The following is a 23,007-nucleotide window of genomic DNA, read 5'->3' on the forward strand; positions in this document are numbered from 1 at the left end:
CAGAGAAGACAGCAGTGCCCGTCATTTGGACATCGTCCTTTGTGTAAGCAAAGACCACATCAAGCTTTTTACAAAAGTGACAAGGAGCCTATAGAGGTGGGAAGAATGACAGATAATCTGCCATGTATTCTGAAGGACAGATTTTGTGAAAAAAACAACAACAAAAAAACAGGAAACTGACTGAAAGCAAAGAAATGGCATCAGGCTGAGAAACAAGACGACAGTGTGGAAAGGCAAGTGGAATACTGTGCAGCTGTGTCGCACGGAATTCAGCAGAAACAAAGTCAAATACGGTTATATGCAAAACAGAGGTGTAGTAAAGAAACACTTGTAACAACCTCATTAACTGACTTGAATAATTTATCTCTGCTAATTGCTGCTTCAAAGCCTTTAAGGTCCTCTGTTTTCTTTTAACATGGCGTACCTTACCTGCAGCCACACTTTAGTTCATTATAGTCACAGTTTGCTTCATTATGCAGCACAATCTTTAGACCAGTCTCTGGCTTCTGTAGTAATTGGCTGATCTTTCATGTCTCTGTCTATGCAGAGACTCTTGGGAAATCATTTATCTCTAGTATTTTTGTTGACTGAGACACTTAAAGTGATACTGGTAAGAAAATTTTCAGTAAAACTGCAAAAAAGAAAGCAAAAAAAATGATTTATTCATTATCGATAAGAAAAAAGAATATCTATTGACTCTAAATTGCTGCTCTTGCTTCTTCCAAAGGTATGTATTAGATGTTTGTCTTTGCAATTATTCTCATGATGTGTAAATGCAAAACTGACATTTCTCTTTACCTGTAAAGGCGTCTATGGTTGCTGCAGTGCTCTGCTGCCTCCCTCTTCTTGCTGCTACTGTGATTGTATATTCAGTTCCAGGGTCAAGGTCTGTCAGAGTTGTGGTGGTTATGTCTTTAGGAACTGTCAGCTGGAACAGAAAGAATAAGACGCTTAAGTTAAAATTGAGTGCAGCTACACACTGCAGGTTCTTCAAAATGGTTCAGAGCCTTGTAAGATCTTGATCAACAGAGTGTAGATCCCTATAATGTATGAACTTTATCCCTGGGTGACAGTAAACTGGCTCGGATTTGTTGTGTTTATTACCTCAGTTGTGATACCAGAGGAAGATGTGTAGGTGACCCTATAGTGGTCAATTGGACCCTGGACTACACCCCACACCAGAGTGATGGAGTTATCAGTGGAAGCTGTCACAGTTAAATCCATGGGTACATCCAGGCCTGCAACACCAGAGGGCAAACATAACTTTATGTTAAAACAGGACTGTGAAAATAACTTCAGCTGAACAGACCTGGATTTTTGTATAACACTATTATTATTCTAAAAAAATAATCTGTTTTTTCTTTTCAAATGTATATCACAGGGACAAAGTATCTCCAGTATCACTGCACTTTCTCTTTTATATATTTCATCTACTTGCTTAAATAACAGATAAATAATGAAAAAAATGTTTACTCAATTACTGTATTAATCATTAGAAAAGTGGAAATAAATTATGAGTTTGCTAAAATAATAGCTTGAAACAGTCCCAAAAGGTAACTAACTCTCTTAATTACATTTTCACGGTTTTCTTACAGCTCTGACATAAGAAATGGCAGAACCAATAAATACCCTTAAAGGTGTAAGGGCAGGGTATTAATTTTTTTATAGCTTTAAAGCTAATGTTAAGTTAAACTTTGTCTGCAGCTTCCTCATCAGACATTCACAATTAAAATTAAGACAGAAAAAATTTCAAGAGAAACTGATGGTGATATTAAACAACTCCTGAATGGCCTGAGATATTGTATAGTAAATGCATTGTGCCAGGGATCCATAAGTATTTGCTTTAATCTAACAGCTAAAGGGGGTTTGTCTGTGGCAGAATCTTCAAAACCACCATTTACATAAACCATAGAAATACAATTAGCTGTTAAAAAGAAGAACAAAACTATGCAGTTTGAAAGAGTAGCGAGGCATCCACGCTGACATTTCAAACAGGTGAAGGTCGAATCAAGTTTCTGTTTTAGTACTCTCAAACGACTCAAAGCACAATAAAAATTCTAATGGCCTTTTGGTTGAGGGGATAAAGGGAGACGGCCATTAGCTAAATAGCATGGATGATTACAGATTTAAAATGCTGTAATGGGAACTTTGATCCAACACAGATAAAATGAAATCGCTAAATACCTCTATAAAAAAACAAAAGCAAAGCCAAAATCTTATTTGCCTGGCATTTTCAAATGACTCATATTGGTTGAAACATGAGTGCTCAGTGCAATGTGAGCAATGACTCTTTGAAATAAATGGGCCAACTTGCTATGCTTATATTTCCAAACATTTCTTATATTCTAAATATGCAGAAGCTGAATTTTATTTTCATTGACTGAATCATGAAGTGTTACCTGTCCTGGCATTCATCGTTGCTGGTGTACTCTGGTTGATGCCCTTCATGGCAGAGATACCAATGCCGTACTCCGTACCTGGCAGAAGGTCTGATGCACAGAGAGAGAGAGAGAGAAGCGGCAATTCAACAAGCAATACTTCAAACTCTAGGACACTTTCACATTCACCTCTTCACAGGCACTTAGAAAATTAAGTTTTCCATCACAGCTCTAAAAGAAAAACAAAGGTTACGAGGACGTTTGCATGAACATAGGAGTGATTTTTAGAGAAATCAGTTTTTGTCAGCTTCATAATAATTGGAATCAAAGTCAAATGAGAAGGTTTGAAAGTCTTGAGTTGCAGAAATATAGATGAAGAGAGTAGCAATGGAAAATAAAGAGGGTGGAAACAGGGACCTTTGCAGCATTAAGGCCTTTAACAAATGGAAAAAAAATATTCCAGATGACCTATCTTTCCTTCAATGTGCCTGCAAGACAACAAGCGTATCGGGAGATACCATCAGTAGCCCATCAACCAAATGTTAGCTCTAGAGATAATCCTGCCGTGTAAAACACAGTCACTTCCCAACATCTTCAGTGCACATTAGATGGACTGTGATAAGACTAACAGCATAACAAAAACTGAGAATTAAGCATGAGATCCCTGCAGAGCTCAGTAATAAATAATATATGGAAGTTTTACAGCAGAAATTTAAAGAAGTTGAACCACAATTTTTTTTTCTACACTTACCTGTGAGATTAGTCTTAGTGGTGGCCCCCTCGTTGCGTGGCACAATCACTTTATCATACTGATCTCCTGCTAAAGTGCTGTACACCACCTGATACCCCTCCACCTGTATTTGAACATTTAAACATTTGCAGAAACAAAAATCTGAATGTAACTTTTGGAAAACAAAGAAATGTTATGCTTCGTGTCCTTTTATTCGTCAGTCTAAATCTCATGTGAACCTTTTTTAACACATTGTAGTGTTATAAAACAACATTATGGAAACAATGTTAAATCGGGAGTCAGTCAGCATTTAAGTTTTCTTCAAAAATGTCATGTTGTGACATGGTATAAAGGGATTTAGTGAGGGAGAAACTGCACAGGAATGGTTACTGACTGGCTTTATCCAGAGATCTAAACCTTCTATTTTTAACCATTCATTTATGATTTTAGTTTTTCTGTTTGCTTGCTTGGTTGGATTGCTCTTTGTGATCAATGAGACTGAACAATATAAATGTGACTTTGGTGTAAAATGGAAAAAAAAAGTCTCTTAGTGATAGAAAGAAGAGTTTATTTCAGTCTATCTTTAACATTTATATTTAAAGCACCCAGAGAAAAATCAAATTAAAAATTTTCTGTGCCTTTTACCTCCAAAAAACATGTCTTTGCATGGCAAAAGCACGTTTAATATGTTTTGGACATTATTTATCCAAAGTAGATTTTTTAAATGTGTTTAAAGGGTGTATCACAATCTGGAGATTGTGAGCTTCCACATTGACTTTGTCCTATGATCAGTACTAACTTGGATTTACGAAGAACCAGAAGTGCTGCATACCACTTATGGGGAGTGATGACATTTGATCAATAGTAACGTTTTCAGTTCCATAAAAGCTGAGCATGAAGCCTAATTGATGGATTTGTGAACATAATTCCACAGTCCACAGACACCACACATTATCTGAACGTAATGTACTAACATTTCGTTCAGATAATGTGTGGTGTCTGTACTTTAAACGGAACTGCATTTTTCTTAAGTGACAGGGTGTTTATCTACTGACGGTTCGAATGCTCACAGCTGAGATCAACTTGTTTTTTGTTTTTTTTTCCTGCAATCTAATAATAAGCTTTCAGTCGAGAGCTCTAATCAGCATAATTTCATAAGCAAAACAGAGATCACAAAACTGACATTCAAATAACTAAAACCTCTTATCTTGAGATGAATCCCACAGCCATCAATCTCTTAAAGTGGTTGAAAGCAAATTGAGACAAATGGATTAAATCTGCCTCACGTCTCTTTACCTCAGCCTCACTGTTATCCCATTCAAGCTCGAGGGTAGTAGAGGTCTTGGACACGAGCCGTAAGTTCTTGGGGGCATCGATCTCTGAGAAGAATGATAAAGCTGACAATGTTGGGGACACAAAGACCAATTCTCAGAAATTGTGAGCAAACAAATATATCAGCAGTTATTAAAAAAGCACCAGAAACCACTAAAAGAAAGGGCACATTCATCATATGTAGTCTTTATGCAAGGCTGCTATTTTTAGCTCTTCTCACATTTCCTGATCAATGCAGATTCAATGTTAAACTGTAGCTGAACATAATACCCTCAATGGATTTAAATAGATTTTTTTTTGTTGAAGGTTGCGCTTTTCTATGCAGCCTTTGGCAAAGTAAAAGCACCTTTATCGAATGCAAATAAATAATATGGCATGCATTAGGCCATTATACCATTACTCCTGGATTCACACATGCAGGTAAATCATCAGTACATCTGGTTGCTGTCAGACCTCACCGGTTGTAAATTCAGTAGAGATAGAGCCGCTTTCATTTCCTTTCCTAACTCCGCTTACAGACACCTCGTACCGTGAACCAGGACGCAGAACCTGTACAGGAGAAAAAAACACAACTATTTAGACTGATATCATATTTCTTTCTTTCCATTGTTTTATCTCCTGACACAGGTGGCAAAGCAATCCTTTTATTTGATCATTTATGAATGTCACAGAAAACAATAACTCTAAGCATGAGATAAAAAGAGAACCCTTGAGAACTTATTTCTTTCTATAAGTGATATAAATGACAGCTGAGTCCCCTCATATGATAGAATATGATCAAAACTTTGATGATTCATACAACACATAAACCTGCACCTGTAATGAGTACTGGGTAAGTGTGGGCTGGAGTCTGAAGGTGGTCCGTGGGCCCTCTCCTCTCGCAAGGCCATAACGCAACACAATCTGATCGATCTTTGCTTTTGGTGGTGTCCACTCCACAAAGGCTACAGTGTCTGACACATCACGCACAATCAGCTGAGTCGGACCATCAATCACTGCAAAAAAGCAACAAAGCAACAAAAAACAGGCATCATGTTGTCAACCTGGACAATGATAGTTTGCTGTCTGTGTCAAACCTACTGTGTACAGCAAATTAATGTTAATTATATGGTAAACACAAAGCTAATTACCTGCATAAGTCTTTGCTCTGCTTGGTAAACTAAACTGACGCGAATGACTATCAGCCAAGAATAAGTCAAGGTGGTGACTTAATCTATGTTTCACTAACTTCATGAAATGAAAATTAAACCTAACTTAGCCATGTTGGATATTGGAAAATCGAGACATGGTGTTCTTAGTGATAAGTAAGCTTTGTATTTAATTTGCATGGTATATATCCACAGAGTGAAAAGACACATTTACTAATAAGGGTTGTACATTACATTATGTTGAAAGGACTTCAAAGTTATGGAAATTGAACATTCAGTGAATTTTTCCAGGCTATTTATATGACTTGGAACTTGAATTTTTCCACATCTGAGTAAAATGGGACACAAAATTAGGCCACATTCTGCAACAACTCAAAAGTGCCACACTTAATGTCAATTGAAAACAATGTTTTATTTTCTCATGTTTTGGAAAACACAGCAAACTGAAAACATCCCAAGAGGAGATGCTGCAAAGTGTGGTTCTTTTAAAGTAAATTAAAAGTTTCAATCGCTTTCAAAACAGAGTGAAACTTATCCAGTTTCAATCTCAGATGGGGATCTGAAATCCACATTGGAATATTAAAATAAAACTCCAAAACTCACTGTGTTAGCACTCGGTGCCTCAGGGTTTGACAGTGGTCGATGTGGATTTATTATCAGTGAAACCTGGTCTGACAGCTACTCATGTTAAACCTACCAAAGCTGACACATGCTCTGACAACAAACTTTATTTGTGAAAGGTGTAAAACATGAAGTGGGATACAAGTCAGGAAAAGATATGTACAAGATATAAAAAGCTGCACACATATCATTGACAGGGGAAAACCTAATTGCCTGACAGACAAGGGAGTCACTGATCACTTCTCAGCACAGTGTTTTTATCAAAGATTGTGAAATTTATGTCAAAATAATGCCATATTAGATACATTTACAATTAACACTTTAAACTGATGGCTTAACTCTAAGAAAGCCATGGTCTGTCTGCAGCTAGTTTTAGCAGATAACAGAAGTAGCAAAGGTGCCAAGAACTCAAATCGGCACCTTTTTTATTACAAAATGAGGCTCGATAATAAAATAAAATGCCATTAATGAAATGTTTCACCTTTACAGAAGCAAATATTTGGGGTATTCCTCAACCACATATGCTTTGCAAAAGCAGGCATAGTCAGAATGAGTTAAAGACATCTATATACATATTTTCAAATCTTGCAACATATTCTTTGGTGGATTTAGAATTGGACTTTGGCTCCGACATTATTATTTGCTATAAATAAAACATGAATCAAACACAATGAAATTTGTAGTTGCGCCATGACTAAATGAGAAAAGGAACAAATGTTTTTGCAAAGCACTATATGTCTGTGTGCATTTTTGTAAAAAAAAAACAACAAAAAAAATAAGGCCTCTGTCAACAATTACATTATTCTCCATTTTATCAGTTTTATATTAACCTTAAATTAAATTGTAAGTCAATTTTATTGAACTCAACTCAAAAAGAACCAAGCTGAGATTTCTTATTACTTATGTCACAATAATTCATTCTGCAAGACATATCTCAGAATGTAAAACTTGAGCAGTATTTTATACTGTGACAGCATAGTTACTCACCAATGCTTGTTACAGGTTTGACTTCTCACAGACATATCTCACCGTGATCTTATTCTTACAGGCGGTGAGCTTCTGAGATCTAAATAAGTCTCAATTTCAGACTTGACATATTGCAGGTCCATTCTGATCCTTGATGTATTAGAAATTGGCCCCTGGAGTCTTGTCCTAGAAAACAACCTAAGGAAGCCACTTCCTGGGAACCAGCTCCCACATCAGCTCTACTCTCCCTCTGGGCTTTCTTCCCAACTCCTTATGGTGCCACCTCTTTTCCAAGGAGGGATAAATCTTTGTTATGAATAATTTAGTAACTTCAAATTTGTCTTTTCCGCTTTTTTATCCAATAAGGTGTCACGCAGCGAGCTACCGTGAAAAATTAATGAGCAGATGACATGAATTATTAATCGATATCTAATTACAACCCCCAAAAAACTGAACAAAGACTTGACAGGAAATTGATGGTGTTTTGACTGCAGATGTCGGCGTCTGAATTGTTATGGATGAGATTTGAATTGGACCTTTTACACCTAAATAGTGTCTGCTGGGTGAGGAGTGAGATCCATATATCAGCTGCTTTGCACTGGAGACAAAACTATGAGAAATAAGATAACAATAATTGTGTATGCCTGTACAGTCAATATACAGTTATATAGCTGTATAATTAGTCTTTAACTTGCATCTAATTTATTTATATCACCAATAATAGAACCTGAACAATTTTTCTTTCATAGTATCAGGAGTATGTTGCATTGCAATATGCCCAGTATAATATACAGTCATATTCAATAACTTAGAATATTACTGAAAAGTTCATTTGTTTCAGTAACTAATTTCACCAAATGTAAAAGCACTATGTACATTACATGCACACAGACCGATGTTTTTCAAGTCTTTATTGTTTTATTTTCTGCTCATGAAACATTTTTGATGAAGAAATCTGGCCATAATGGAAAGTATGTTTCACAGTTGTTAAATGTCCTTATTGACAAATAAGGAAAGCATATTCCTTACTGTGCTAAGATCCATCCTACACCTCAATTTTACTGCATCTGAGACACATAGGGTTGTGGAGATTAAATCATCTATCAGAAAGCAGTGGGCTCCTCAAGGGACCAACTCCAGCACCAATTTTAATGCATTTTGAGCATTCACATCTGCATTCATAACAACATTTCACCTAAACTCCGTCACACTAGCATACTCCAGGGGGGAGAAAAAAAAAACAGGCAACAGTGGAGTGGTATTGCCCTTATGTAGTGCTTGGGTCTGCACCTGCTCTGTGTCAGTGGGAACTGTTGGTGTGTGGACAGCCATGGGGGCTCTGGAAATATTACAGGAAGAGGACAAGTGGGTTCGGGTGCTTTGTTGGTGTAGTGGTGTTTGTGTTGGGGCTCATTTGTTTTCTGTGTCGTGGCCTGTGGCTCACAAGATGTATGGACTCAGCTGGGTCCTGCTGGGGTCCTTAGTTCTTTGTCGAATCAGGTGGGATAGCAATGGGCGATAGGGGAGTTTGGTTTAACGTGTCTCTTCCAGTACCTTTCTGCCCTGGGGGCAACTTCTCCTGTGCTTCACTGACAAGCTGCCTCCGTGCAGGGTGCAAAGCTAGCAGCTGGGGGGTGCCTGGTGTCAGCCTGCCTGAGGCTGCCGTGGCCTCTGGGAGTTGAGGCTACCTGCCTCCTGCTGCTTTTGAATGATAAGTGCTAAAATGTTCTACTCTTCTCACTAGTGCAACATCTTTGCAATTTCATGTTAGAAACTACCACACAAACCTATCTTACAGACACTCAAACTTATGCACCTATACAAATAATTGCTTTTAATTTTAATAGCCTGCAATTCCAAAGGCCTGTCACTCATCAATACAGAGGCCCCAGCTACATCCAGCTGTTTTAATAGATTAAAACAGATTTTAATAGATTTTGTGTTAATGCAACCTGTTTAGATATAAAATCCTAATTTAATAAAGTTAAGCAAGCAATTAAGATGTCATCTCCAACTATCTTTTTTTTCTAAATCAAAGCTGCCCTTCATGTTAGAAACTACCACACAAACCTTACTGCATCTGAGACACATAGGGTTGTGGAGATTAAATCATCTATCAGAAAGCAGTGGGCTCCTCAAGGGACCAACTCCAGCACCAATTTTAATGCTGAAGATAAGATATACCTCAAATTTAACAGCAGGAGACGTGAAAAAGAAGGAATGGTTAACAACAAAAGATATACATAACATATACTCCTTCCAATTTATCCGAATGGTGAGGTAAATGCAATTATGATAGTTCATATATTTAAGTTTTCAAGACAATGGCTGACAGGTGCATATTTAAATGCATATGCCCAGATGTCACATTTGTTCTCTGCGGTGACACTCTGCCAGGTTAGATACACGTCAAACTCTAAACTTTTCATTCATCCTTTTGATTGGGAGGATATGTATGTAAAATGTCATGTTCCATGATGGTCAGCGTCCAGCTCTCTGCAACTAGTAATAATCTATTATAAAGCACTGTGATTTCCAGTTCATGCTTCATCATACTTACAGGTTGTGAACGTAGCAGTGACGGGCTGGCTTCGACCCTGCTCTCTGAGCGCCACCAGGTTGACTGTATATTCCTCCCCGGGCCTCAGTCCATTCTGAATAAATGAGGTGATGGTGCTGGGCAGCTGGGCTGTCATGCCGCCATCATTGTCCTTTAAAATAGTAGACAAAATCGACGAGGTAAGTTAAGAATATTTCAACAGTGACACTACATAAGACGGAGAAGTCCACATAAAAATAACTTCCTACAAACAATTTACACAACCTATAAATATACAGAAAAATGTACTGCACTGTAGTTTTTTTTTTTTTCACCTCTAAACTTTTGGATGGTTTAGCACATTAAATTCCCAAACCATATTACCAAGCAAAAAACTATGTGCAACAGTGATTTTTTTTTTCTTCTTTTTCCGGTCATGTTCTGCAGAGTCAGCAGTCTGTGCAATTCCAAAGACCTGTCACTCATCAGTACAGAGGCCCCAGCTACATCCAGCTGTTCTCAAAGAGTCAATGTTGCAAATGCACTTCCTGCTGACAGATGTTTAACCTACTATTAATCTGGGGACCCTAACCACCTGCACTTTGATGATAGTCATCACAGCAGAACATAAAGGATGTAGTAATTTTATTGAAATACATTTCTAATAAGAAATCTAATTTAGGTTTATCAGCAACACATAATCAAACTGGAATAAATATATTTTAGTCATAAAAGTTAAATTTATTTTAATTATATGATAATATATTTCATAAAATGTATTCACACTTTTATTGTCTGAATAGCAATAAAAGTTTTAAAATGTAAACAGAATCATTGATTTCTCTTTGTCTATTCAAATCCCTTCTCCATTGTCAACTCTTATTGTAGCTAGTTAATGTCTGGTTTATTTAGGAACATCTCCCTTGCAGTCTGTTCCTCACTATTTTGGGCGTGAATATGGGCAGGAACCTGGACGGGCTCCAATGATTATGTTATTTGCTGCAACACTTTGCAAAGGGGAAACTTGAGGTTGTGGTTTTGATTAACCCAAATAAACCCAGGTATTTCATCTTGTTTTCCAAAAATGTATTTCTGGGCTAAAACTAATGAAATAAAAATTTGTGACAACCATCCATCCATTTTCTGTACACCCCTGATGGGGTCAGGAGGGAGCTGGTGTCTATCTCCAGCGAACGTTTCGGGGGGGAGGCAGGATGCACACTGGACAGGTTGCCAGGCTGTCACAGTTAGTGATAACCAATATACAAAAAATATTTGTAAGATTTAATAAGGGCAAAATGCTACATGACATAGTCCACATATTAAAGATGCAGCTTGTAACTTTTGCTAAATGCGCTAATGGCAGAGAAACAACAGAGTCAATCTTTCTCTTCTTCTGCTTTTTCTATTCTTTCCTCCTTTAAGTTCAGACTCTGTTACATGGAAGAATATGTTGCATAGCAGAGACAGAGAGGGGGGTAGGCTCTGAGTAGAATGAACACAAGAATGTAATCTTGCAGTTAGAATTTCAAGAAGTCAGAGGAGCTTGATATTTTTCAAAACTATAGTTCTGAACGAAAAGTTGGCCAGAGCTGCACTGTTTCTTGCTCTTTTTATGGGTGCCTGTTCTTCTGAGAGATGTGCTGCTTTCAGGGCTGCAAAATTATGATCATTCTACTTCAAAAATTGATACATGTGGGGGCGTGCTGTGGTGGCGCAGGGGTTAGCACGCCCCACGTTTGGAGGCCTCAGTCCTTGACGCGGATGTTGCGGGTTCGACTCCCGGTCCCGGCGACCTTTGCCACATGTCTTCCCTCCTTCCTGTCTGCCTACGAAAATACAAGCCAGTAGTGCCACAAGAACACTTTGGAGAAAAAAATAAAAAAATTGATGCATGTGCTCCAGACACTGCTCATAATTATGCACCTCCACACCAAGCAGCTACCTGATAGCAGAAAAGTGGTTCAAGTCCCATCTGTGAGGACAGGGCTTATAAAAATCTACTCAAAACCTTATCCCTGATGTAAAGTTTTTTCTTAGATCTTGTGATTGACACGTCTTATAAGTTTCATCTTTATCCAGTAGTAATAAAGATCAACCTGTTACACAGCATGTCAGAACAACTTATTTTTTAACTATCGCACTAAAAATTAAAAAATTTTCGCAGGTGAGAAAACCGCCCAAAGCCTGAACCTAACATCACAACAACAAAATCAACCGAAGATTCTTTAAAAGTGGCTATAAATATTTCTTCAGGAAAAAATGTTTCTTGTTTTGATTTTTACTGCTCAGCATAAGCCTAAAGGTGTGATACCAGGAGTTTTGCTTTGATCGGATGCTCTCATTTCCTGGGATCTTAAACTTGACAAGAACTGTTAAAATGCTCTTCCACCACCTTAATGTTCAGGGCAAACCTGTGTAAGCTTGTTCCTACCCTTCCTCATTTTTAGATATCCCGTTTTTCAAACTGAGTTTCTTTAAATCAAGACTAAGGCTTGAAATCACCAAGGCTGGTGATTTTGATGATGGCATTTGATAAAATGCAATATTTTTAATACTTGTTTCACAATTGGTGACTGTATGATTTTTCATGATGTACAGCTCTTAGAACTGTGTTGATGCTGAAATATGCTCCATAAGCTTGACTTGACTTTAAATATAGAATATTGCTTGAAAATGCAACAAGATAAATTATGGTTTTGGTCTACAATTTACAAACTGCATCCTGATCAAATGTTTAATTGCAGAAAATGTATGAAAAATCGATGGATGAAAGTCTGAGTAATTTTTCATTTCTCGTGAATATTTGGTCTGTGATGGCAAAACATAAGCTTCAAGTTGAAGTATGCCTTTATATGGAGAAAAACTAAGAAAGAGTCCAAGTGTTAAGTTCAAACCATCTAAATCCCACTCAAATGTGATATTTTTCATGTAAAAAAGTTGCACCAAAAAGAGGTTAACATAAGAGTCTCTTGTTTTCACTCTTCACAGTAACTGTATTTTTTCTTTTTTTGTTTTCAGTGCTGCTGGTTTTGTGTATGTCACAACCAGGCAGCAAGAATATCATGAAACCTATCAGGGGAGCAGTAGCGTGGATAAAAGAAGAACCCAGTGACTTTCACTTTGATTGTGAGACAGAGCCGTTGCTGTGGCGGAGCACTTAATGCTCTGAGTGCTCCTCATGTTTTAAATGTCACTTGGTATTGCTGTGAGCCAAATAATGGAGAAACCATCCACCCCCACTGTCTTCCTCCATCAAAAGGCTTCTGAAGGTTAAAGGCAAACTTTTTGTGCATGTACACATAAAAAATGTTTTACTTACACAAAAATAAAATCAGTAATCTTAACAGATTTAAAAAGATGTATATATTTTATGCAATTAAAGATGCAAAATAACCACACTTTCCTTTTAGATTTGACTTGAAAAATGATCCAGTGTCAACAGACGCTTTAGCAAGAAATACATGGAATCATGTTATGTTTCATTTTTTATAAACCCAATACACACAATTTAAAAAAATAAACTAAAAACTACAATATACTTTTACAAAACGAAAGTTATAAAACTGACATTCTTAGTGTTGGATGTTTTTACACACTGTACATAATCCTATCATACCTTAACTCCAACATACAAGGTGTACTGTTTATTTTTGTGTTGTGCTCAAAAAACTGAAACACGATAGTTTTTAGTTTTCCTCACTTGCACTGCAGTGTGGCTTTTTCTAACAATGGTGGTCTCAAAGCTCCTTCCTCTCTCCCTCGTCCCCCTTCTCTGTTTCCCCTTTCGAGAATTTTGTGTTACACAGGCCAAAGCATTAATGCCTACTTCTATTACGAGATTGTCAAAATTCACAATCCCCACTGCTGGATTAAATCCACAGGGGGTGGGACTGTCATCCCTTAATATGATTTCCCCTGTGGTGGTAGAAAGAGACAGTAAGGGAAGATTGAGTGAAAGGAATGCACAGTAGAATGAAAAGGATGCTAGGTAGTTAGAGGGAAAAGAGTTACAGATATCAAGCAAGAAGTGGTGCACGGAAAGTATAATAATCAAGAGATCTGGGAAACTGAGAAGGGATGGACACCAACAAGGTATTGAATTATGGAAAGACAGAAAAGAGGAGCTAAAACCAGTGAAATGATACTTCTTTCTTTAAAACAGTAAAAACAAGCAAAACAAACAAAAAAAAAAAAACACTCTTAGCATTACATTTAGGGCTTGGTGCCAGACCATAACAGAGGATATCTCTCTTGAGAACACCTTAAAGAAGAAAACCAATTACTGTGAGAGGGGAGATTAGAATTTGGAGTCTATATAAGGTTATAGCACTGCTCGCATTTTGGCTCAAAACCTGTCCTTGATATGATTTCACAAAGAAAAGGGGAAAGGGAGTAAGCTTGTTTATCCATCTAACAGCCAATGACCTTAAACACAAGCCACTTGTTTAATTACATTCAAGCTTCATGTTGTGCAGGCACTTAAACTTAAAGCGAGAATGAAAGTTGTGTAAATTTTGGCTAAACTGAACTTCTGTTCCTCAAGAACATTGAACCATTTGGAACCATTATACCTTGCTGCTTTCAGAATGTTCATCATGCAGGTTATCTGTACTATTTTATTCAGGGTGATGTGTTGACTTTTAGGTTTCATTGCAATAATAACAGTTCATATACAGTCTATGAGGGTTTTTTTGTGATAGATAGCATAAACAGACTTGTAGAAGGCAGTTCTGTGTATATATGCATTGAATCAAAATGTCATCAAAACATTGTCAAACATAATTGCATATCACATTTTTTTTTTCTAAACATCATGCAACCATAATATGAAACATTATGTTCTACCTTGGGGATGAAGCTGATCTCCCATCCATCAAAGGAATAGTAAAACGGTTGCCATTGGACTTCCACTGATGTCTCTGTGATAGACTTGAAGACTAATCCATCTGGATTGGAGAGATCTGGATACATAAAAAAACGTATTTGTTTAGTAACACTCTGTTTCATTCTTGTACTTTACTACATTTTAAATTAATTGATTATCAATAAGGCTTCGTTAACTTTAGCTTTTCTTTATTCTTAAGCTGTAATTGTTTTTTGTTCATTCCAATCCAGAATCATGTCACTAAAATCAAAGTTTTCCATTGTCTGGACACAAATACAGTTGGTAAGTTTTGTAGTTGCAGGCCTGGTAACCAATGGCACGGCAAATACCATTCTGCCTAGTTATTCTAGCTTCACAAGTTGCATTTTCTTTTGAATAGTTTAGATATATACACAAAATATTCCTTAGATAGGCAACTTTCCACAAATAACTGGGAGTCACAATCCATAGAAAAATCCACAAACAAGTTAATCACCAAATACTGACCCGCAATAAGGTAGTGATCCACTGCATGTCTCCAGAAGCTTTAAATATCAGGAGCATAACATTTTTAAATAATTTTTTATTGCAAAATAGTTCACATTTGGTCAAATTGGATGAAGTCCTTTTCGGTAGTCAATTGGATTTAGGTCCATACATGAACTATAATTTCTTGCACATTAAAATGCTAAAATCAAAATCGGTTAACTATTGGACTTGCTTGTTCTTTTGTTTTCATCATCTCCTAAACTTTGACTGATGTTCTTGTCCTTCAGAATGAAAACACCCTTGCAGTAGTAGGGTAATGTTTAGCACTGATCTCCGTACCTAGACTTTCAGTTTAGGTTAAGTTTACAGTCATACTATATGCTTTCAGACAATGAACTGATGAGTATTCTGTGGCATGTTCAAATCTTGTAATATTGTTTTAGAACCTAATGTTTATAGTTTTCACAAAAACAACTGGATTTAGATGATTATATTGAGTTTAAGTTATACACAAAATGACTATTAAGTGACTTGGAGGTTTCTGAAGGCAACTGGTTGAGCTTGAATTTACCTAAGGCTTTACTTGTAAACGAGCTGAGTGCACACCACACAATTCAGAATTATAATTATCTCTTACATATTTTGGAATCATTTTTATTGATTTGTCTTATGAAATACCTGTAAAACATATTAAATCTCATGGTATTTAATGTGACAAATTTTGAAAGTCCTCCACGGCATGAATACTTTAAGAAGTTTCTGTACTTTCTACACAATGATCGATGATCATTTTGTGGCATAAATATACAATCTGCACAATCACTTCAGCAGACAAAATATATAAACATTACTCACCAGCACACAGTATTTCTGGAAGATATTAAAATGCCTTGTTCACCAGCAGCTATGTTCTAAACATCTCAATGGATAATCAAATTCTCTGTTTTATAATGTTATTTCAAGAAGACAACACAATATATCACATACTCACTGAAAAATGGTTCCATCAAGTTTAATCATTCTTAATTGACTTTATTACTCAAAATTTTACCATAACTGAAATAAAATTCACTTATCTGTGAAATTGAGGATGATTTTAGCAGCCTTGATGGGACTAATGAAAATGTGTTTGTGCAGCCACACATCAGCTCCAATAACGAATAGGCTATTACTTACTTAGGGGGTTGATAAGTCTGCGCTCTTAGTAGGCATGAAAACAACTGGCATGCCTCCTCACCAGATCCGCTGGGTTGCCATTAACACCTGCCAGCGTGTGTGTGACACTGAGTAGTTTTTACAGGTTATATCACAGCCAGACAGCATAAACAAGCAGGTCGTGATCTCGAACAAATTGGAAGTATTTTCTTTTTTTTTGTTTTGTTTTTAAAGGGAGGTGTAAATGCATTTATGTAACTGACACGAGACTGTCAGAATGTATTAATGGAAAACCTCTTTAAAAAGGAAAAGTGCATTAGGTCTGGGACTAAATGCATGATCTCCAGCAACTGCCCAGGGATTTTTTGAAAAGAAGATATAAACAAAGTACAGAACAAAACTTACACGTCCAAACAGTGATACTGGAGGGAACGCTGATTGAGTTGTTGATGACAGCAAACACATTGATGTTGTACTCGATGCCTGCTTCAAGACCTGTGATAATCCAAGATGTTGTGTTTCGTGGGAGTCTCATTTCTAGCTGCACACCTGACAGAAACAAAAAAAAAAATGACAGGAGGATGCATTTTTATCCCCCGTTGTTTTTGCAAGGCAATATGAAACGACAGATGTTTGAAATGTTTTCTGTTTTTTTTGCAAGATGAAAAAGAGATCTCTCCTTACCTCCAGGGCTGCTAGGGGTGTAGGTCACTAAGAAATCTGTCACCATAATGGACCCTTCCCACTCCAGCTCGATAGTACGATCTGTAACTCCACGTGCATTTAAATTCATGGCAGGTGCCACTATTGAAACAAACACACAAAACCAACAATTATTCCTGTGCTTTGCCAAAGATTAAAACTTCAAACTATAACAATCCATAAAGTTAAAAACATTTTAAAGACTACAAGTTTCAGAAAAAAAAACTCTTAATGTTTTAATTTCTTTGTAATTAAAAACAAAACCAGATTCAGCCACATGTTTTTGTTTTTTGAGTAAGTTAGTTATGAAAAATAAATGTATGCCATAAGCAGGTCAATATACTCCAGAATGTCATTATGTTACTTTTTTTTTAACACTTTCACGGTCTGCACATTGTTTGTCAGCGGTTTAAAAAACACCATCACATGCATGAGGCATGTTTAAAGCTACACCACAAATCACACACTACTGTTCTCCACACTATGGTCTCTGTATAAAAGCAGAGGCCATGTTGAATAAAAACACATGGAAAAAAAAGATGGAAAACAGAGAAGAAAGAATGAGTCCTATTTATTATTATTTTTTTTTATATTGTAACCATTAAAGAATCTCCCCTTCAGTTCAACCATAAAAGTGGAGACACATTGTTGATGTTACCACCATAAAATAACTTGTAATTAAATGTTGGCAAAGCTCAATGTAATTTTCACAGATGGTGGAGCGTTGTTGTTTGCAGCTGCTGAAAGTAACTAAAAAAAGTTACTTTTAATGTAATTTAGTTCCTTTCCAAATCAAGTAATCAGCAATCTAACTAAATTACTTTTTCTAGGAGTAATAAGTAATCCAACTAAAGTTACTTTTTTAAAAGTAACTATGCCATAGGTATGCACGACCTCCTCTTCCTCTCCTCCTATCAGAACTGATCGTGGACTGCCTCTGTCCCTCCTAAAGTCAATGACCAGTACCTTTGTCTTGGAAGTGTTGTATCTCACCATTTCTAATGTGCCTCTATTTACCATATAAACAGTTTTTTTCAGTAAAAATAATGAGCTAATTCAGACATCAACACAGTGTAAAGCTTCACCTGAAGGCGTTCATCTGTCAAACAACAAAAGTAATGTTACTCAGAATCACTGAACATGATGTGATCTATTTAAATATTCACAGTGTTTTCACATGTGGACGGTTTTTCTCCTCTCTCAAGTCATTTCAGTATTAGAATAAGTGAGCAATGAGTACATCTGACACTGACACTATGCTAAAATATTAAAACCACTCATAGATAAAATCTTCTCCTTCCACAGTCCAGTTTTTTTTTGTCATAACAGCTGATAATGAGGAAAAAGCAAGCTCATTTTTCTCAATGCACTTTTGTGTGATAGCCTTTTTGTGCAGTACATATGATGATTGATCAGTCAAACCACTCTCAATACATCTGACTAGCAAACATGAATAAATAAATTGCTGTAAATGAGGGTTGTTAAGCTTTCGATCGCATCAGATCCTGTAGCAAATAAGATTTGTGAATACAATATATGTAAATGCTGTGTGCATTAATGGCTTAGCCCAAAGCAGGTCTCCACACTTTAAATTAGCACAAAAAAACATTAGCGGTGCCTGATAAACACTCGGCTGCAGCAACTCACAAGCTCAGTTTCAATCATTCATAAAACAAAATGAAATCAAATGCCATATTCGTTTGGCTACTCTCGACTTCTGTGCCAGACTCGGCACACATTCAGAAGCCTCCGATAAAACAGAGCATAAACATTGTCGTAATTAAAGCCACTTCACATAGCTTGCCAAATACCTTTCATTTCACCACTTCACTGATACTGAACATTCCCACAAATAAAAGAACTCTGCACTTGTAGTGAGAGGCAGGATTTTCTAGCCATAAACCAGACCGACAGCTATGAATGTAAATGTGGAGGCATATGCAGGAGTGTTTACAGCTTCCCCTGCCACAATGAACAAAAGCTGGGTAGACAAGTGAAGGACGTACACAGGAAGTCCTTCAGTGGACATGAACAGTTTAAGTCAGAGACACACAGAGGACAAAGTAGGATAGGAATGGTGGATGGAGAGAGTGCGTGAGAGGAGTAAATAATTAATCCTGAAAGATGATCAAGTGAGCGATAAAGACAAGAAGCGTGAAGCGGACACAGGTAAAGGGCCAATGAGTGTAATGGTGTGATAAACAACCTTTCACCTCTGCAACACATGACGCCATACAACAAGGCCTCCTCTGGGAACTCTTGGGACATTTCAGAAGCTATTTCCACTACTTTCCCATGTGCCTGACAGGCGGGCACATGCTGTGCAGCAGCTTGTTTATTTTAAAGGAGTGTGGACAATTTTTCCAACATTTGCAGCAAGATTTATCTCAGCAGCCCAACTCAACTTGGTTGGGTACAGGAAGAAAATACAAATCCAAGGGGAAGCAACAGAAGTCCAGAGGAAAGACGAACAGTGATGAAATAAGGTCAGCCTCCAGGCAAAATGAGTCATTCACTCAAACATAAAGACATAAATCATGATGAAAGACAGGAGCAGAGTTCCGGTGAATGGAAAATTTGTCCTGAAGCTAAACTTTGTACATTTTCTATAAAGAGTAATGCAATATTCACGAACATCATTGAGCTTTTATTAATATTTGAATATGATACATCTGCAAGAAAGGTTTCAACATACCAACATTTTTTCAGGATACATTTACTTCAAATACAGTAAATAAATACACCACAAGAAGTAATGGGAAAGCACAATATTATGCCTTTTAACTTATTACAGTTCTTAATGTTTTATTTTAGTATAAAAAGAAGTTGGCACCATTTATCCAAATTGTGTCTTCTGTTAAATTCAAAAGAACGATGACTGAAGGTCATTTCACCATCTTGTGATAACTAAGTCTCATTAGGTGTAATCAGCAGAAAGAATGAACCTAACAACAAAGGTCACTCCATCATCAGATGCAACATTGTGTAATTGATTGAGTTAAAACCTTTATGCTTTAGTCTTAGCTTTTTTCTGCCTGAGAGAAGGAAATCATCATTTAAAACTATTAAATGTTAATTTGATGATTTGAAACACTAAAGTACAACAACTGTTTCAGAAAGGATGAAAAATATTATATGCCACCCGCATATAAAAATAGTAAGTAGTCTTAAATTATAAAACCTTTTTTAACAGCAGCTGTTGTTATGATGCACATGACTAATGTTAAATTATTTCTCTCAGGTAAGTTTAAAATTAATCTTCTCATGATTACAATATTGCAACTTAGAGAAACAATCTGATGCTGCATTCTCTTTTTTTTCTACTCTTAACAATCAGTACCGTACAAGTAAATTGAAAAATTAATGCAGTGTAAAAGGCACCGCGATCCAGTCCTTTTCAGCTTTTCCATGTGTGACATAAAAGTACAGTACATAAAAAAAAGGGTTTTTATAAGTAGCGCTTAAAATCACGACTCCCTAGTTACAGCAACACCTTCATTGCATGAAACATTTAAAAAGACTTATTTTTTAGTTAAGCAGCACAAATGATGTTAACACAAGCAGAGGCCAAGGAGTAAAAGAAAATTGGGATAAGAATCAAGCCTGGAACTACAGCTATTTTTTAGACCATCCTAATTTTGGCTCTTGTCCAGGGCTGAGAAACTAGAGTGGATGAGGTGGAACTTTCGCTGCTGGAAAAAGAAATCAGCAGCTATTGTCCCCACCACTCTGCAGAGACTTGACCCTGTCACAACTCAAAGGGCAGTAAGTCTTTCACACCAACAAAATACAGGTAGGTGGAGCTAATGTCTTGATAGAATAAAATTCAGTGTCAACATGAATAAGGTTTTGATGATTAAGCATAGCCACGCAGGCCTGTAAAATGACTTGTATATTAACAAGTCGGAGAACTACAAATCGTTTCACACTACATTCTCCCATTCACAATCGCATGATGGTGGAAAGCTTTTGGATTGTCGCCACTACTGGTTTGGGGCAGTTTGACAGAAGCGAGGCTGCCAAGTGTTAAAACTTAGAGGAATAACTTCACTTTGCTCGCTAATTTTCCTCTAGTTTCCCAGATCCAGGGACTCCTCATGTTCAGGGCAAATAATAAAGAAACAACCATTCTACATCAGACTTCAGATATATCTAGAGTTTTATCCAGAGAATTCAATGCATACAGAATGTTACATCAGCATTACACCCAGATCATCAAGAAGTCCAACACATAGCAAAACATAGAATTACCTGCAACGAGTTGAAAAGGAAAGACAAACATGCATTTTTGGGAATTGCTCACTCGGGTGCAAACAAAGCAATTCGATCTTCTGCTGTAAAACAGACCTTTTGCATGCATTTTATGTTGAGTGGTAGACCAATATCAACAATGTTTCATGAACACTTCAGTGACCTATGTCTAGAAATCCTTTGCAAATATATATGTATAAAAGAAAAACATGAAAAAAGCATAAATACTAGAACAAGAGCCAAATACAAAATACAAGTTCAGAGTATTGCACAGCAGCCAAGTGAGGACAGGAGAGAGGAGATACTGATGGAACAACCAGCAGCTTTCAGGGTTTTCTGCGCTTTGTGATCCCGTGATGCTCAACTCCAGGCCCCATGTTTGACCCGGCCCTCATAAGGTGTATTCCCTTAATTTAAATATATGCATTAGAAGGTGTGTCCTCCCCTTGTAGGGCTGTTTAAAGGAAAATATATGGAGAGAATAAAGGTCATTCTCAACCGGGTCTTCCCATACCAGTCTCCTCCTTTTTACATCCCAGACCAGAATTTATAACCTGCAACTAGGCCTGGTGGTTTTCTGCCTCAGTGATTCAACAAGAAACTGATTTCTATTTTAAACAAACTGGCACAAAAATCTAATGCCAAATAATAACTATGAGTTTGGATCTAAAAACTGCAGGGTTGTCTACTTTTAGAAAAGCTCTTTCAGAATAGCTGAAATATTTTAGAAATAAAATAGTTTCCTAATCCTATTGTATTTCAGTAACATAAAATGCATGCAAATAGTATTGTTAGAGACTAACTAATTCAGAACATGCTGTTAATGCTTAAAGGAACTATCTTAATACATTTGATTATACTTGTAGAAGACTTGTCTTAAAGGTTTTAGTGTTTTACTGAACTCCTAAACCAACACCAAATAATTTACTGATAATAGACAGAACAACACCCACCTGTCTGAAGACCCTCCTTAGTAATTTATGTAAGTTCAGAGAGTCAGCAGTTGTTTTAGTTTGGATCTTTATCTAAGTTTACCTAACTTAGAATCTACTCAAAATGTCCATGCTACATCTAATATTTCATATGCACAAAGGTTGACTGTCTCTAATTTTATGCTAACCAAACTTCTATTCTCAACACAAGCCATCAGCGCTGGTGACCACCACCAGCAGCCAAGGTGAGTGAATCGTCTTTCTCAAGGACACAACTAGACTGAGACAAACAGAGTGGGCACTGGAACCAGCAACTCACAGATTACAGGACAGACTTCAACTTTCTGAGCCACCATCACCATTCCTAGTACAGACAGTGCATGGAGATCAAAAACAGTATGACTTAGCAAAGGGTATTTAAAGTAAATACTATTAAAACTGAGATTCACACACAGATCATTTCAGAATCAATACATGCATGTCAGTTTTGGTAGATTTGGTAGCTACACAAAAACTATTAAAGTGTTTATCACAATAGCAGGAACCTTTTAAGGGTTTAGATATTCTGACAGAAGGTGTAGTTTTAGTCAAAACCAAATACATTCAACGTGTTGTTACAATTAACGTTTTTAGTCTGCTTAAAACAAATTCTGGCTAATTCCGACCTTGGTGCATTTTTGTAGATGTGAACAGAACAATCACACTAAGACAAGGATCCCCGTATCGCCTCCCCGGAATAGTATTGGGACAGTTGCAAAAAAAAACAAAACTCTTGATTAGTTCGTGTTGAGTGTGAATGCAATTTGATCCTGATGCATCACACCTACCAGGTCAATGCACAAAGCTTGAGTCAAAAATCTGCAACAAGGTTTGCATTGCATTGTGGGATACTGTAGA

General features: G+C 36.9%; 1 protein-coding gene across 4 annotated transcripts in view; it reads right to left on the reverse strand.

The window, feature by feature from the left end:
• The window catches only part of tnr (tenascin R (restrictin, janusin)), a 161,706-nt gene that overhangs the window by 41,221 nt on the left and 97,478 nt on the right, over window positions 1-23,007 (reverse strand). For 3 of the 4 annotated variants that reach the window (XM_055032646.1, XM_055032648.1, XM_055032644.1), the window contains 11 exons: window positions 16,910-17,029; window positions 16,631-16,774; window positions 14,563-14,678; window positions 9,736-9,886; window positions 5,257-5,435; window positions 4,899-4,989; window positions 4,405-4,505; window positions 3,130-3,232; window positions 2,400-2,489; window positions 1,105-1,238; window positions 799-928 (listed from right to left, as the gene is read on the reverse strand). In XM_055032646.1, the coding sequence (XP_054888621.1) occupies window positions 799-928; window positions 1,105-1,238; window positions 2,400-2,489; window positions 3,130-3,232; window positions 4,405-4,505; window positions 4,899-4,989; window positions 5,257-5,435; window positions 9,736-9,886; window positions 14,563-14,678; window positions 16,631-16,774; window positions 16,910-17,029 (1,359 nt within the window). The remainder of the gene's footprint in view (window positions 1-798; window positions 929-1,104; window positions 1,239-2,399; window positions 2,490-3,129; window positions 3,233-4,404; window positions 4,506-4,898; window positions 4,990-5,256; window positions 5,436-9,735; window positions 9,887-14,562; window positions 14,679-16,630; window positions 16,775-16,909; window positions 17,030-23,007) is intronic. The other variant, XM_055032647.1, reaches the window with a different exon arrangement.

This window comes from Poeciliopsis prolifica, unplaced genomic scaffold, assembly GCF_027474105.1.
Source record: "Poeciliopsis prolifica strain line A6 unplaced genomic scaffold, Auburn_PproV2 SCAFFOLD008, whole genome shotgun sequence".
NCBI classification, from domain to species: domain Eukaryota; kingdom Metazoa; phylum Chordata; class Actinopteri; order Cyprinodontiformes; family Poeciliidae; genus Poeciliopsis; species Poeciliopsis prolifica.